Raw genomic sequence first — 15,403 nt, forward strand, 5'->3', positions numbered from 1 at the left:
GGTGCACTCAATCCCACCGTCCATGTCGCTGACAAAGATGTTGAACAGTGCTGGTCCCAACACTGAGCCCCAAGGAATGCCACTCGTCTCCACATGAACCAAAATTTAGCCGTCACGGCTGGTATCACAAGATTTGAGGCAATTAGTATGTACCAAAGTACTGCAATACGACTCAGTAATTTAAACCAAGGAGGAATCATAAGCAGCAAGAACAAAGATAGCCCTTAAATATGAATTACTGCTTTATAGTTATCTATGTGTGTGCCTGTCTCCGTGAATGCGTGTTTGGGAAAGCACAGCCCAGGTTCTCTCCTCTGGTCTTGGTTTTCATCACTGTCAGTGAAGCACAGTCTGTTTTCATGGTGGCTGAGAGCACTGTGGTGGGGATGGCACTTCAGAGGTGCTATTCCCCTTGCTAGGGGAGCTGTTGGAGAAGCAGTGAGTCTGCCTGCCGTGATTTGTAGTTCCTGTGGGCCGTACCTGGAAAACTTCAAGTTTTCAGCAATGCTCACAGATCTCCTCGACGGGCTTTAGCCTCCCTCTTTGCAAACCTTCTGCTGGTACCAGGCGCTGCCTGCCGCAGCATGTGCTTTCACATCACTTGCTGTTGTTGCTTTGCAGTATCCACCCTCCTATTTCCTTCTCCATGAATAAACTCTTCAAGGATCTCGATGAAGTTAAGTACATATTTTTAATATAGTTTTCATTTCTTTTCATTTCACCGCCAGTGATGGAATTTATGGTGTGATCTCGTGCATCATCTACTTGGATGCATCAAAGGAAACCAAGCCAAGGGGCACATCTCACAGCCCTGGGATTGCAACCAGCTCCCGATGGCGTCAATACATGGCATAAACTAAAACAGTAGACAAAAGCCTTGGCAAGGGAGAAATGTGAACGCTGGACATGGGCTCTTGAGAAGCCAAACCCATTTCAGTGCAGAGCAAGAATCGTTTCCAATCACCTTTTTCTTTTCTCTTTCAGGCTGTGACCGTGCGAAACTCCATGGCTAAATCATTGTACAGCGCCCTGTTTGACTGGATAGTGTTCAGAATTAACCACGCGCTCCTCAACTCAAAGGACATGGAGGAAAACACCAAGGTAACGTCTCACCAGCTCTTTTGGCTATGCTTTTGTGTTTTTAAAATAGGTAACTACGGGATAAAACATTACCCAAGCTCCTAACTGCACATTGCTTAATATAAAGTTAATTTTTCCTCAGTTAATATTTTAGACTGAGTACATCATTATTTTAAGTGGTGTTTGCTGAGCCAGGAAGGGTGAAGCCTCTCGAATAATATATCCTCAAAGCAGCTGGGGAAGAGGTTTTGTTATAGCCATAGAAGCCTGTTCCCCACCCCCTCCAGGAGCAATGCCAAATAATTTTCCTCATTGTGTGTAAAACTATAGGACTGTATATAATTGAGGGGAAAAAAAAGGAAATCTTGCTAACGCAAGGTATTTTGATGAAGTTGCTCCATAAAAGTAAGAGAAAAGGTGAACAAGCTGTGGTGTTGGTAGGTACTGAGATAGCACATCTGTAACGAGCAGAAAAGTGAGATTAGGGGGAAAAGAAGTCGCGATGGGAAGAGCGAAGCCAGTGTGCTGCCGAACTACTTTCCCAAAGAATTGATGGAAGGGATGACATGACATTTCCTGCGACAGCAGGGGCTGGATGCTACAGCCCAGGACATCCTCTCCAAAACCTCTCGTGTATTGATCTGCGCTTATCACGGCGTGAGGATGCTGACACCGAAAAGCATGGGTGCACAGATGCGTCCACGCACGCACGTGCTTGCAGCTTGCCAACTACCCTTGGCTGGGAAATTTTGGGCAAGGGCCAGCAGTGTGTGGGGGGGTGGGGTTTGGGGGTTGTACGTCCAAGCTGGAGCCGCAGCTGCCAAAAGGAGGATTGTTTTGCTAAGTGCTAACATTACGTTTGAATTATGCCGTAGGACCGAAGTTGCAGAGGCTTGCAGTGTAGCCAGTCCTTTAGTTAACTCCATAGAAGTGCTTGCAGAGCATGATTATAGACTGGACATAAATACATCCGTATAAAATTTGGTAATACCCTTTTCTAACAAGAAAGGTTGTTAAAGCGGGTGATATCCAGCCTGTCTTCTGACTGCACATGCTTCCTCTCCCTCTGTTTAATATTTTACCAAAAATGTTGTGTTCTTTCCTGTTTTTTTTTCCAAGTCATCAAAAGTTTTGTATGGGCTGTCAGAAAAAAAAAAAAACCACCACTTGCTTGTGTATTTGGTGAAGCAGAAAAGGATTTGTTTTGACAAGTAAATGCATCTCAAATACTATATTTTTCATAATGATCCAATGATTTTTTTAAACAATATTATGTGTCCCATAATATTTAAATACAAAATCAGACTAGGACACTATTGCTTGCTTAGTCAGCATGTGTGTAATAGCAGGGCACAATGGTAGGTGTTTATGGGCCATTAAACTTTGGTTTCCAACCTCAAATCTCAGCACGTAGAAGCCAGAACAGCCCAAATTCATGCTGTTTTCCAGCATTGCCGCTGCATATTAACCCTCTGCTTCCTCTAGCCATAACTCCTGTTCACCGTAGCCACCTTACCCTTGCCTGTCTCCCTATATCGTCTCATGAATTCCCAATTCCTTTTTTTTTTTCCCAAAATCGCATGGAGTAGCAATAAGATCCAGGTCAGGCAGCAAGCGCTGGGAGCGGCATTGCCCTTGTACACGAGCAGATCCGCCTACGCTGGCAAACGCCCAGGACCCGGAGCCGCAGGAACATGCAGCCTCGTACCAGCGGCGAGATCCAGCGAGGCGGTCCTGAGCTGTACATGGGCCAGCTTTTCTGAAACAGGAAGGTGGTGCCCAAAATACCAAGAAATTCTAGAGACAGGAGTAATTAGGTTTATCTTTAGAATCCGCTATGAACATTGATTGTTTTTCACACATCTCCCAGAAATCATGAAAAAGCTTGAATTCTGCCCCTTTATGGGTAGAGAGGTTGAAGAAGAGAGTTTGTGTGCATTGCACAGAGCTGTAGAGAGCGGCTTCGTTAAACATTGACTAGCCAATTTTCTCTCGAGTTTTCCTATGGCATCACCTCCTCGACCTTTTTTTTAGCCCCTGACTGGGACCAGGCAGGACTGGGAATAGCTGCTTCTTTGCCCTCAAGGAATAGTGTTACTGCCAGCAAGGGGCTGAGGGCATCCTGGGCCCTGCAGCTGCTGCTGAGACACCAACCAGCAATTACCAGCCTTCTCTGTCCTGAAGGAACCAAGCTGACGCCAATTCATTTGGTTTTTTCCTACCACTTCACAGTCATCTCGACATTCTTTTCAGCTTGGAGAAACCCCAGATGAGGATATGGGTTCTTCTTAACCTGGAAATAGGTCCTTGCTGCAAGGCAGGATCTCTGCACTTGCATGGCATCTACTTGCTGGCATCTACCAGCTCCCTCAAAAAATCTCATAAACACAACTGAGTCTCTGATTTATAAAAGAAAAATACAATCTTGCACCTCACCGCAAAAAGTTGCCTATTCCTGAGTTTGCAGTGGGTGAGCAATATGTGACTCACCCTGCAGCAAATGTCCTGGCTTAATCCCAGCCCACGCTTGCCACCTATATCCCTCTGACTTTTAAGGTATATTTTGAAATAATCCCACAGGTTGTGAAGGTTCAGAAGGTTGTCAGATGATGGATTTTTGGCAGAGGGGCTTTCTTATATGACAGACATGTTATGCAGAGGTAGAATAAGGCTCAAAACCATCCGAGTTCAGAGTGTAGAGGGGAGCAGAACCGCATCTGAAGTTGGCGAGAAAAATGTATATGCAAATAGATCTTTTCGTGAGTGTAAATATTGATTTCAGTGGTCATACACAGCTGTCCTGTAAAAACAGTTGTGGAGAGCTTGTATAGTCTTTACAGAAGTAGGCTTGACCCGAGCTACCATTCGCCTGGTTGTGGTAGGTCACGGGTTTTGAGGTCACAGCCTCCTAGGGCAACAGTGTTGAGCGAAACTCATGCTTGCCCAAACCAGTGGGGGATATAACACTGACCAGTGCAGACAGTATTTGACGGGGAGCCTATTTATAGCTAGTTAAGCCTACATAGTTGCTGATGGACCAGGTGGTTTGGTGATAGGTGGGAAGAAAACCTAGATCCTGACAAAGTCGAGACCCTGGGAGAACTTGGGACAATGGGAATGGAGACAATTTTCATAATCCCAGTATGTGTGTTTATTTGATGTCAGCAGTGAGAAGATCAAAAGAGGGAGCTGGGTAAAAAAAATAAACACCCGGACGTCGTTCTTCCACTGTTTTTCAAGGAAGTATTTGAAAGATGTAAATCAGGCCTTTGATACCCAAATTCAGTTAAATATACAGTGAATTATTTTGGGAAAACACAGTGGGATTTGGCTTATCTTGCTTGCTGACAGGATTCGTAGCAAGTTATTTCTGAACTGAGTTGTGAATAAGTTATTTGATACGGCCTGTGTTAGGCTCATAGCAGTGCTGCTGTGTATTGGTTTCACTGACTCTGCTTTCCTTGGTCTTTTGTCTATCGGTTTTAGCTTCTTTTATGTTCTCATGATCCCCTACAAACTGTCTGAAATTTGACCTTTATTAATGAGGTTGGAGATTTTTCCTCCTCTTGAGAACTAGATTACTAAACCTCAGAGTCTCTTATTTAATCCCCCTTCCATAAATTAGGTTAAGAATTGTTAGAAGTCGTCTCGTTGCTTAAAACGATGATATATTGTAGATCGTGGTGGACCAAAAGGCATTTCTTCCAAGGGTTTTTTTTAAGCTTTTCCCATGTAGTTCCTAAATAACACTGCTGCTGTTTTCAGATGAGGTGCTGCATATGTGGTGGTGATGGTGAACACGAATTCATGGCCATGGAGAAAATTCATTTAAATTTAATCAACTCATTAATTCCTGGCTATCCAAATTTGTAGCAGATCACTGCCCTCTGACTTTATATAATAGTCATCATGTGTGTTGTGGTGATGTCGATTGGAGCAGTCGTTTAGATTTAGTGTTGATGGGGTTTGATGCTGGGCTTTTTTTCTTCTTCAGTATTGGCTTTGGAATATTGTAAAAAAAAAGAAATTTAAAACCATTTAAAACAAAAAATAAAAAATCAGTAAAAAAAAAAAAAAGATTTTTTTCCCCAGAATTTGAAGCAAATCTATTTGTGATTGCCAAAATATACCTCTGTGGTGCAATGACATCACCAATGTGCATTTGGGGTGACATAAATCCGCTCCAACGATCACTGTTTATTGGTGGCTTGGGAATTGGAGGGCATGTAGCTTCAAGATCATAATTGGCCAAAAAGCCCTTAAAACTCGTGCTCTGTGTTTAAATGTCACCTGAAAAGCATGAGGTCACTTTTTATTATCTCAACCAAGAAGTGCTTACTAACCCAGGGTTCAACCAAATTTTAAAAATCCTTGTAGACGTCTGCTTTTAATTACAGGGATTTTGCTATAGATTTGATATACCAAGTAATACAGTTGCCTGCTGCATACGTGTCCACGCTGGCTGCTTGTTGATTTTAAATGTTAGTTTTGGTAAGGGAACATCATTAACACATAAACTAGACTTGGCTAATTGAGGTGTAAGTTATATTACATCTTTGCACTTACACTACTCGTCCAAAGTGTGAATTTGAAATTGAAGAATTAGAAGATTTGAAAATGAGAAATTCCTGTGGTCATTTTCTTTAAATATTGGACTGCAAACTTAGCCTTAAAACCAGCCAGATTACATGCTTTTCTCAGCCAGTTTAACCAAATAATTTACACATACCTCCATGGAAATAATGTTCTTTAACTCACTATAAGAAATGACTCTCAACTAGTAGATTTGTGCTGCTTTATAATGGAAAAATTGGTATAACCCTTTTGTGCAGGTACCATGAAATTTTTTTGGCAGGAAGGCAGAAAAACAGCCATAAAAACGAATTTCTCATTTTTAGAAGTCTTCCCAACTTACATGTGTTGACCTCTTTCTTTTGGAAACTCTGCGATGCTGCCTCGTGCAACAGAGCGCCAACGACCTGATTCACCACCACAAGAGCTCTGCTGTAATTTCTCTGGCGTGAAACTCGGGGAAAAAACTCCACATCTTAAAATTTGTATTCGGCAGGTGTTCAGGAGGTATCCTCATAGTCAGTGATGTGAGAAAAATGCTGGTTTTCCCCGTGTAACAACCATGGCAGAATTAACCATCCTCATCTTGTATGCGAGGTTTGATACCTGCAGTGATTTTGTTAAATACAGATCTTCCTTAGTTCTCTGCATTTTACCTGTCTGAGCTTGTTTTCATTTTGGGTGTCAGCAAAAAAATATAAAAAGGCAACTTCAAAATATAGTTGAAAATATATTTAAAACTGAAATAGCCAATTTTTTTCTATATATAACTCTTATATTTTGCTTTATAAATGCATTTACATGCACACATTAAAATATATTTGATAACAGTTTCAACACAGTAAATGAACCAGCATTGAAAAAAAAAAAAGGGGGGGAACTTTTTTTGTGCTCAGCTATTTCTTACTGAATTATCTTTGTGAGAGCTTGAAAACCTTGTTTAAAGTGTTTACTTGTGGCAGCGGCTTAACCATTTCCACAGAGCATTAGTGCAGTGCTTTTGAAAGCTGATGTCAGTAATTTCATAAGAATTCTGGAAGTGTGAGCATTTTATCTTCTAAGTCTTGTTTTTATGTAGTTCAATAGTGACTTTTTTCTAGGGTAGTTTTAGGGAGCTCTTGTGGACTGTAGGGAGAGTCCTGCACGGCAGTGGGGTGGTCGGTGTCAGGGTTTGCTTACGCAAGGGCAGTGTGAATCGAGCATCAGTGTCGTGGATGAGAAGTCGTTTTGTCCTGTTTCCATCATCCCTTTTTCCATGTATAATATAGATAAAATATGAGCTGCTAATTATAAAAAGAGTTTAAGAAGCATTCTTACTGAAGTCTATTTTAAAAAAAAAGATGAAGCAGAGGATTTCTGCATGTTAGGCTGTTGTTTAATTAATATACCTGTGAACAAAACAATTGCCACATTCATTTGGACAAGCAGGAGAAGGATGCTTGGCTTTGGGAAGCAGCGAGTGAGAGCAAATGCCTTTGCCAGGCTCAGTTCCTTGGTCTGGTGGCTTCCCAATTTCCATCTTCTGGTCAAGAGGCTGTTTCTCATGGGCGTTTTGCCAAATGATGCAAAGTTCTGGGAAGCTGGCCAAGGACCTTCAGTAGTCATCGTTGTTGTGGCATGGGTGGGGGTGAAGAGGTAGAGTCTGTCTGGCCCTGGAATGGGGAGAAAAGCTTGGGAGAAGGATAAAGTAGCCAAAGACCTCTTGTTAGTGTATTATTGTTGTGCTTACATGCTTTTTCTGTTGTGTTTTCACTTGTTCTGGTAGCTGAAGCCCGTATCATACAAAGCTTCAACTCACAAGCCGGGTGGCTGCTGTGCCCACGGCAACTGTGTCTGTTCCAACCGTAGGTGGTTCCCTGGTCAGGAGTTAAGCGCAGAAAGACTATTTTCCTCCCACACTATGTGATCTGTTGAAAACGGACAAACTGCAATGTAGAAAGACTTGTGGATAGTCTGGTTTATATTTCTGGCAGTGGAGTTAGGTGAGTCTTAGGAAAGTAGTCTTGTGAAATCCGTCGTGCAGATAAGACCAATAAAATTAAAACCAGGGTGCCAGGCAACTCTCAGGTTCTGAGGTGGAGAGGAGGAGATGTTTCTCCTCTCTGCTTAGGGTTTGGTTCGTTTGACCAGTGCTAATGCTTTTACGTCTCAATATTTTTATTTAATTAATTGTAATGTATCAACATGTCTAAGTGAGATGGCTTTGGTTGGACCCCGCAGCGTGGTTCACTAGCGAACTGCTGGTGGAGCTCCCCATGCACATGTCCTTCAGGCTGTTCACTCCTTTTCTGATGACAACAGGCTGGCTGGGTGGACACAGTCTGAGTATTATTTGTAACTAATTGTTAAGTACTTCTTTAACAGAACAGTCATAAACAGGTTTGGAAGTTGCAGCAGAAATTATAACTTAGTTAAGCTTCTTTGTCACCCTGGATCCCTGTGTCAATTAGGTTTATCTGCTGTCACCTCCCCATGTCCCTCTTCCTCCAGGTTTACCAAATCCATCCAACAGGCTCAAGTTTTATGAAAACCAGTACCTACACAAAGGAGAAAGATCCACTTTTGCCTAGACACCCTGTATTCACCTTGTAGGCACATTTCTGTAGACTGTCTTCTTAGTGTAAGCCTTTTTTTCCCAACCCTATCCCCATTTTTTCCTCAAAAGATAAATGCTGTTTTAGATCCAATACAATAACATGCAACAGGGTTCAGGTTTCTTCAAAGATGGTAATTTGTCTATAAATTAAAAAAGAAAAAAACAGCAACCAAACTCTGAAGGGACTATTCTTCTAAAAAAAGGCCATCTGTCCAGATATCTAAGGTTACATGTTGTCTCTCTGATGTAGGTGAAGTCTTCCAGATGGCATAATATCAACAATTCCAGTGAAAATTAGAAGTCCTGCTATTAAGTATATTTAATTCTGTTTGTATGCTGTTGATTATGTAGTGTGTACAAACAATCCATTACTTTATGTGATTTTATTCTAATCCGTATTCTTACTTTTCTTGCAGACTTTATCCATTGGAGTCCTTGATATTTTTGGGTTTGAAGACTATGAAAATAATAGTTTTGAACAATTCTGCATTAACTTCGCCAACGAGCGCTTGCAGCACTATTTTAACCAACACATCTTTAAACTTGAACAGGTAGGTCTGTAAATACCTACTCTCTGATGCCAATGAGTGTTGACATGAGTTTGTTACATCAATGAAGTTCTTAAATTGACCCTTTAATTCTTTTATGGTAAGTAGTGTACATTGAATTATTCAAATTTACCATATGACTTACTGCTACCTGTAAAATAAAATCCAGCCAGAGATTTCCTGGTTTTAAATAAACCTTTTGGGATAGAAGTACCCTCAAACATCATGAAGACCTTAACCATTGCTCTTTTGTCTCCTTGATACATGCTCCGAGGGCTCATCTATGAGCAATTTCTTTCTTGCCTTTGCCTGGAATTGCTGCTGCATCATTTAATATCACATAAGAATTATTTTTTGGCATCTGTTGAAAATGCCACCCCAATCTTGTGGGTTTTTGCTTTCCAGTGTTAATTTGTGAGGAAGAAGCAGAAATGTCACTCTCATACATGCTCTATAAGGTCAGACTTGAGATTCTTACGACCTCCGATAGCCATGGTAGATTAGGAAAGGTTGAACTTCAAGTTTCCTTTAGGTTTGTTAAGACTGGGTGTTGCTTTCCAGCCTCAAATTGATGTGCTGTAAGAGAGATAACAAGAGTACAGGCCATAATTTAGCAGGTAAGGTGGCATAGTCAATTTATTAGGATGGGATGAGGCTTTTCCAAACATCATTTGTTATCTGACAACAAGCAAGGACAAGAAAACTGCCAAACTACATGTTTTGTGGATGTACAGCATATAATTGGGCTGTACAATACAGTAAATATGTTGCAGAACTTTAAAATGCCTTTTGTTAATGTCAGTCTGCATGCCCTACCTTCAGGTAAAATTATTCTTTGGGTGAGGCCGAGGGAAATCCTCCTTATCATTAGTTTCAGTAGAGCTAGTATTTGATGAGCTGTGCTCTGCAGGCTGAATCCTGAGAAAAAAAAATTTAAACCAGCCCTTCCCAGAAACACCGATAGTTTCATTTTGGCCTCTACAGTGTTATAAGAGATCTGAAAAGTCAAATAGAGAAGTGTCCTTGAATATGAGGATGGTCAAAAATAAGCAATGTAGCCCTGAGTGGATCATTTGGGGGATGTTTGCTCTAGAGTCTGAGACTTCTCTGTTAACAGTCTTATAATTTTGTTGCGGTTAAGAAGATGGAACAGAGCTGCTCAAATCCATTTTCAGTTTAACTGGTCCATGTATGCTGCTGCGCCCTACTCAGCAGATGCCCTAAGAAGTTAGTAGGAAAACGTCTTTGTATTTCTAGGAAGAGGTCTATTTTACCACTATCCACCACAAAAAGGCAAACTAAAAGACTATTGCAAAGCAAATAGAGTTATTTTTTTTATAAAGGTAACTGATACATTTTCTAGAAGAGACTTGGGGTGGAAGGACCCTTCCTCAAAGGTGGAGAGAGGTGATACCTTGGTGAGGCGGGATTTCAGGGTGCTGGCGTTTCGGCAGCCTCCGCCAGCTTTGCAAGGGCAAGCCAAGATGCCATCATCCATAAGGGAATTCCCATGCTTGGATTGGGGTTTCTTAGCAGGTTCGTTCTCCTCCCTGAGCCAGGGGTATATGCAGAGCTCCTGATTGCAGCAATCTGTAATTCTCCTTGGAACAGCTTATAACCAGTGACCTAATTAGCGTTCTCCTATAAATCTGTCAAGCACATGAAGTCATTAAAATCGGTATTTGCTGAATGGCTGAGAGGAGAAGTTGTGGATGCATCCAATTGCAAAGGGCTCATTCCAGTTCTTGGTGCCGGAGCACATCATCCATCTAGGGCTGGAGCACTGCAAGCTCTGCTGGTGCAAAACACAGTCATCTCTACAGAGTTTGCTTTCTACAAGTATAAATAAGCTGTACAGCTGCATGAGCGCCAATTCTTGGGTGAATTATTTGTGTTATTTAATCATTTACTTTTCCTCTTCTTGGAGTTACATGGTGCATGTGGAGGAGTGGATCTGATGGAAAGAAGACTGCTGATAGATACTCAGATCTTGCCCTTCAGAATATCCTTCCTTCCTAGCTGGCCCAAATTACCTGCTTCTTAACGATAGTTGTTAGTCTACAGGTGAAGACTGTAGGTAGCTAATACTGTGTTTCACGACGGAAGAATAGTTATAGTACTTTGAATTGTGAATTTATCTCAGATATTTATAGCTTTACAAGGGTTTACTTGATGTCTTGATGACTGAAAAACAAGTGAGGTTATTGGTGATGGGTATGTGAAGTGGAGGAGTCCTCTGCATCCAGAGATAGGCTTCTTGTATCTCCAAAGCTTGCAGGATGCTGACAACAGATTGCTGAGATATTTGGACACTTCTGCTAAAAGAAATGACAAATACAAGTATTTGCTAAGGATTTTTCTTAAAATCATAATAGAACTTTTGTATTTGGCCATGATGTTGCTGTGGCATACTGCTGATGTTATGGAAACCAAAATACCTACCACAAAGTCATCTGACAGAAGTGTGGGATTATTTTAACCTTTTTTTTTTAATTTTGTGAAATCTAATACAACGTGCTTGCGAATCTTTTTTTAAACTTTCTGTCTGAACACAACACTATTTCCAGTGATTTGCAAACAACCGGCCCAGGCACCCTCAGGCAGTCTGGCTTCAGCCTGATGCCTCCTATAAATACAGCTGCTGGTCATGCTGCGTACCCAGAGTCTGCAACGGTCTTTGCAGTAGCAACCTCCGCCCTTTGAGCCAACCGTGAGAGTAAGGATAAAGCATCTCTGCCCACTGTTCATAGTAAAATAGGAGGAGGAGGCAAAAAAAGGGTAAATGTTAGAGTTCTGCCATGGGTAAAGATAGTTATTGATGTTCCTTTACCACTTTGTTTTTAAACCGTGTGCTCTGGGTCACTAAGGAAGATGTCGTGATGATTCACGGTACATGGGAACATGCTTTAGCAGGTGATGGAAGAGTACAAGAAAGACAAACCTTAACCAGGCGATAAAGCCTGGGATCATGAATCTTGTTCTGTCTGTAGAAGCAAACTCTTGGATTCAGACTGATAATGATGTATTTATTAATCTAGAAAGATTGCTACTGCAAGAATTGTAAATTCAATACAGTCTGCCTCATCACTTTGCAAAAGTTTTTCTCCTCCCCGTGTATCTCGCAGGTGGAGGTTGAATGCGGGGCTGTAGCTGGTGGCTTGCTGTGAGCCGCAGGAGGATGGAGCATCCTGCACCAAGCTCCATGCAGAGTGCAGACACACTTAGCTCTACCATGCAGCGTGGTCTCATCCCTCCCTCGGGCTGGTGACTCCAGGCGAGACGCCCCCATAGCTCTTACACTCCTTATGTGCTGTGGGATCATCGTGCCTCAGCGGTGGTTCTCTGTTCCCCGGCTCTGCTTCATCCCCTGGCCTCCTCTGCAGAGGAGATAAGCCCAGAGCTGCTGTGGCATTCAGATAACACCCAGGTGCTTCTCAGTGGGGAAAATAGCATTTCTGCACTGCAGCCTGCCTTTCTTCTTTTTTTCTTTTTTTCTTTTTTTTGTTTTAATTTAGGGCATTGCATGAAATAATTGCTGTGTACAAAGATGTGTTTTGGAGGTCACCAGTAAAATAGCACCCATGATATGAGTTTCCTCCAAGTTTACAGATCTTGGGCAATTTGAGGGCCAGGAATGCAAGTTTTTATTTCTTTATGTATCCCATTCTCCAAACTTTGTCATCTTTGACCTAATTGATCTTCCCCCATCTCTGCTTTTAGGCTCATCCAATGGTTGGCTATTCGGTTACCCCCACCCCACTCTTTTTCCCTGTTTTCAGCTGATGCTTTACAAAGGTTGATAAGTCATCCCCTGGCTTTCCATCCCACAGACATTGCTGTGAAAATGTCTTTTCTACCCCATTTTCTACCCCTTGTCTACCTGCCAAACCTCAATTTCAAGGACATCCTTTTATTGTTTTAAAAAGTGATGAATAACTGAGGTTGAGACTGAAAAAAAAAACCCTATTATTTGGAGTGGAATCAACTGGCATGAGCTCAGGTGTTGAGTAAAGTCTATTTTCTGGCATGGTCCATGGTGAGCTTGATGTCCCAGCCAGCCAACCTCAACCTGCTCAGATAGAAAAAGCTTAATTTCATAAAGATAACATGTCATGTGAAATGTTTGCTCAGCTATCTAAAGCTCCGTAAATATTTAGGGAGGCCAATAGCTTTTACTGGTCCTGTGTAATAGGTGGAGAAATCTGACAGTCTGGACTAAATCATGAACATTATAACAATTTGTTCATCACAGTGGGAGTGAATTAATTAAAAAAGGCATCAATTTGTTACAGGATGCAATAATAGGTGGTTTATTTGGTCTGTGAAATGGCTGTGATGCCTGCAGTATTTTAAAGCATCTTGGATATGCGGTGTTGCTCAGGCCATGCTGCTCTGTCTCCCAGCAGCCTTCCATGTTGCTTAGAGAAAGTAAAATTGAAAATGTAAAATAAATAAATTTAAATTCTTTAAAAACAATTAATTTAAAAATGGTCTTTCTCCTACTGCTTGGAGGACTTTTTCCCTTCCTTGCAGAAAGGGGTTTTTCTGTATCTCATCACTGGTTAGGCGTGAACACCTCTTTATTGCCTCTGAAGACAAAAGCCAACCATTAGAAGTCAACCGTTGAGGACTGGGAGGCTTGGTTCAAATTTCTGTTTTCGTAGGAGAAGGGAGAGCGGATGCCCTCCAAAAAATGCTGCTGTCAGCTGTGTGCCATATGACGTGGAGAAATAATAAGCTGTACAAGTTACTGATTTATTGCTTGGCAATATGCCACTGTATGTAACTCGCATCTGGGGGGAAAATAAAAAGAATGTTTATGCTTAGAGTGTGTAACTCATATTAAAATCAGAAAGGATGCTTAGAGTTGTTTGAATGTTATCCTTAGGATAGGAAGATTTTGAACTATAGGATTGAAATAAAACACAACTCTTGTTATCGTTGGTCCCTTGAAGCATTGGCTTGGGTCCTTCCCCTCCTGGGGTGCGGAGTGGCCAGGAGTGGGTCCAGGGGGACTTAATTTGCCATACTTTGGTTCACCGGTTTCTCCAGATGATGAATGTTCATATTATGTAATATGTAATATTATGTATTTATACTGTAATTTCATAGAATAGTTTTGAGTTGGAAGGGACCTTAAAGATCATGTAGTGCCAACCCCCTGCCATATAGCATATATGAACCCACAGAAGTAGTATTCTTAAATCTGTGTTGTGGCATCCTAGCTAGACAAATTAGAAAACATGCTTAAAATATCATTGGAGAATATCTTAGAAAGCTTTCCTGGTGTGATGTACTGATGTAAAGACTGGGCAGTTTTCTGTACCCTTTCTACGGTAGAACTGGGTATCCAAAAGAAACAGGTTTGGGTTGCTTTGGTTGTTTTTTTGGTTTGATTTGAATTTCATTCCCTGACCTTTAGACTAAGCCCAGTGCAGAGAAGTACTGTATCTGTGAAGCCCAGCTTTTGTGAAAATAATTGTGGCTGACAACATAAAACGCTTGAGATATATGCACCGAGAGCTCCTGTTTGCAAGTTTGATAATGTGTCTTTTTAAGGTTCAGACTCATATTTTGCCTAGTAGAAAAAGAGAGGAAAACATAATTGATTTGGGAGATGCACAACAGAAGGTCCAAGCTTCTTTTTTTTTTTTTTTTTTAGTTAAAAACAAACACAATTGTGCTAGAGCAGAATTATTTGGGCAAGAAGCTGGCGAGATGAATAGGCAGATTCAGTGGGTTTGATAAAGTCCTTAACGAAGTACAGGGTTGGAGGTGGTTCGTGCTGCAGATGATCTGAAGAGGGTTTGGTGTTCCTGCGTGTGTCAGGGAGGAGGAGTGTGATGGTCACGGTCCCCTCTGCTCATCGCCTGCTTGGGACAATCTTGCAGCAGTGACTTGGGAACGTGAAGAAATGCAGGGGAAGGCTGTTTGTCAGAAGCCCTGCATTGCCAGACGACATCATTAAAATAGAGCAGCTTATAAACCTGCTTATAGATTGTGTATTTATAGCGCATGTGGATACGTATTTATATATACTGCGTCTGCTGGCGCGTTATTAAAAATATATAGCTTATATTTCTTTTAAACGTATATGTTTATATATATGTGTATAAATTCTTTTTCTACTTAAATTGAGAACAAACTTAAAAATCCGTGTTCATAAATGAAAGCCTCGGCATCCTCTTCTGGGGGATGTCGGGAACTCAAGGCATCGGCGTCGTCTGCAGCTCATAAGCGCCGGCACCAAACCAGACATTGGTCTCGTTCATTTGGGAGCTCTCTTACCATGTTTTCCCAATCCAAGGATTGTATCATATCAAGCTCATTTTAATTATCAAATTATGATGGGATGACTCTGCTGAGACCGGCGCATGATGCCCACCTGTATTTAATGGACAAGCAATTAATCCTCTATGGGATGGATTAATTCCTGGATGGATGGATCCTGCATGGATCTTTCCTGGATGGAGAGGTTTTCCCATGCCTTGCAGCCATTTCCAGCCTTGGAAAAGCTTTCCCAAGCTCCCCAAAATGGATTTTAGGATACATGTGTGTATGGACATATCCAGAAAGGAGCTTTTACAAAGTTTAGGTCCTTCAGTTT

At 41.5% G+C, this 15,403-nt stretch overlaps 1 protein-coding gene across 1 annotated transcript in view; it reads left to right on the forward strand.

Moving 5' to 3' along the window:
- Positions 1-984: 984 nt before the first annotated feature.
- Positions 985-15,403, forward strand: part of MYO9A (myosin IXA) — a gene marked incomplete at both ends in the record, with an annotated part of 67,094 nt that continues 52,675 nt past the window's right edge. Inside the window, 2 exon segments of the mRNA XM_010152128.1 lie at positions 985-1,101; positions 8,665-8,799. Coding sequence (XP_010150430.1) covers positions 985-1,101; positions 8,665-8,799 — 252 coding nt within the window.

Source organism: Eurypyga helias, unplaced genomic scaffold, assembly GCF_000690775.1.
Source record: "Eurypyga helias isolate BGI_N326 unplaced genomic scaffold, ASM69077v1 scaffold1275, whole genome shotgun sequence".
In the NCBI taxonomy this organism is placed as follows: Eukaryota; Metazoa; Chordata; class Aves; order Eurypygiformes; family Eurypygidae; genus Eurypyga; species Eurypyga helias.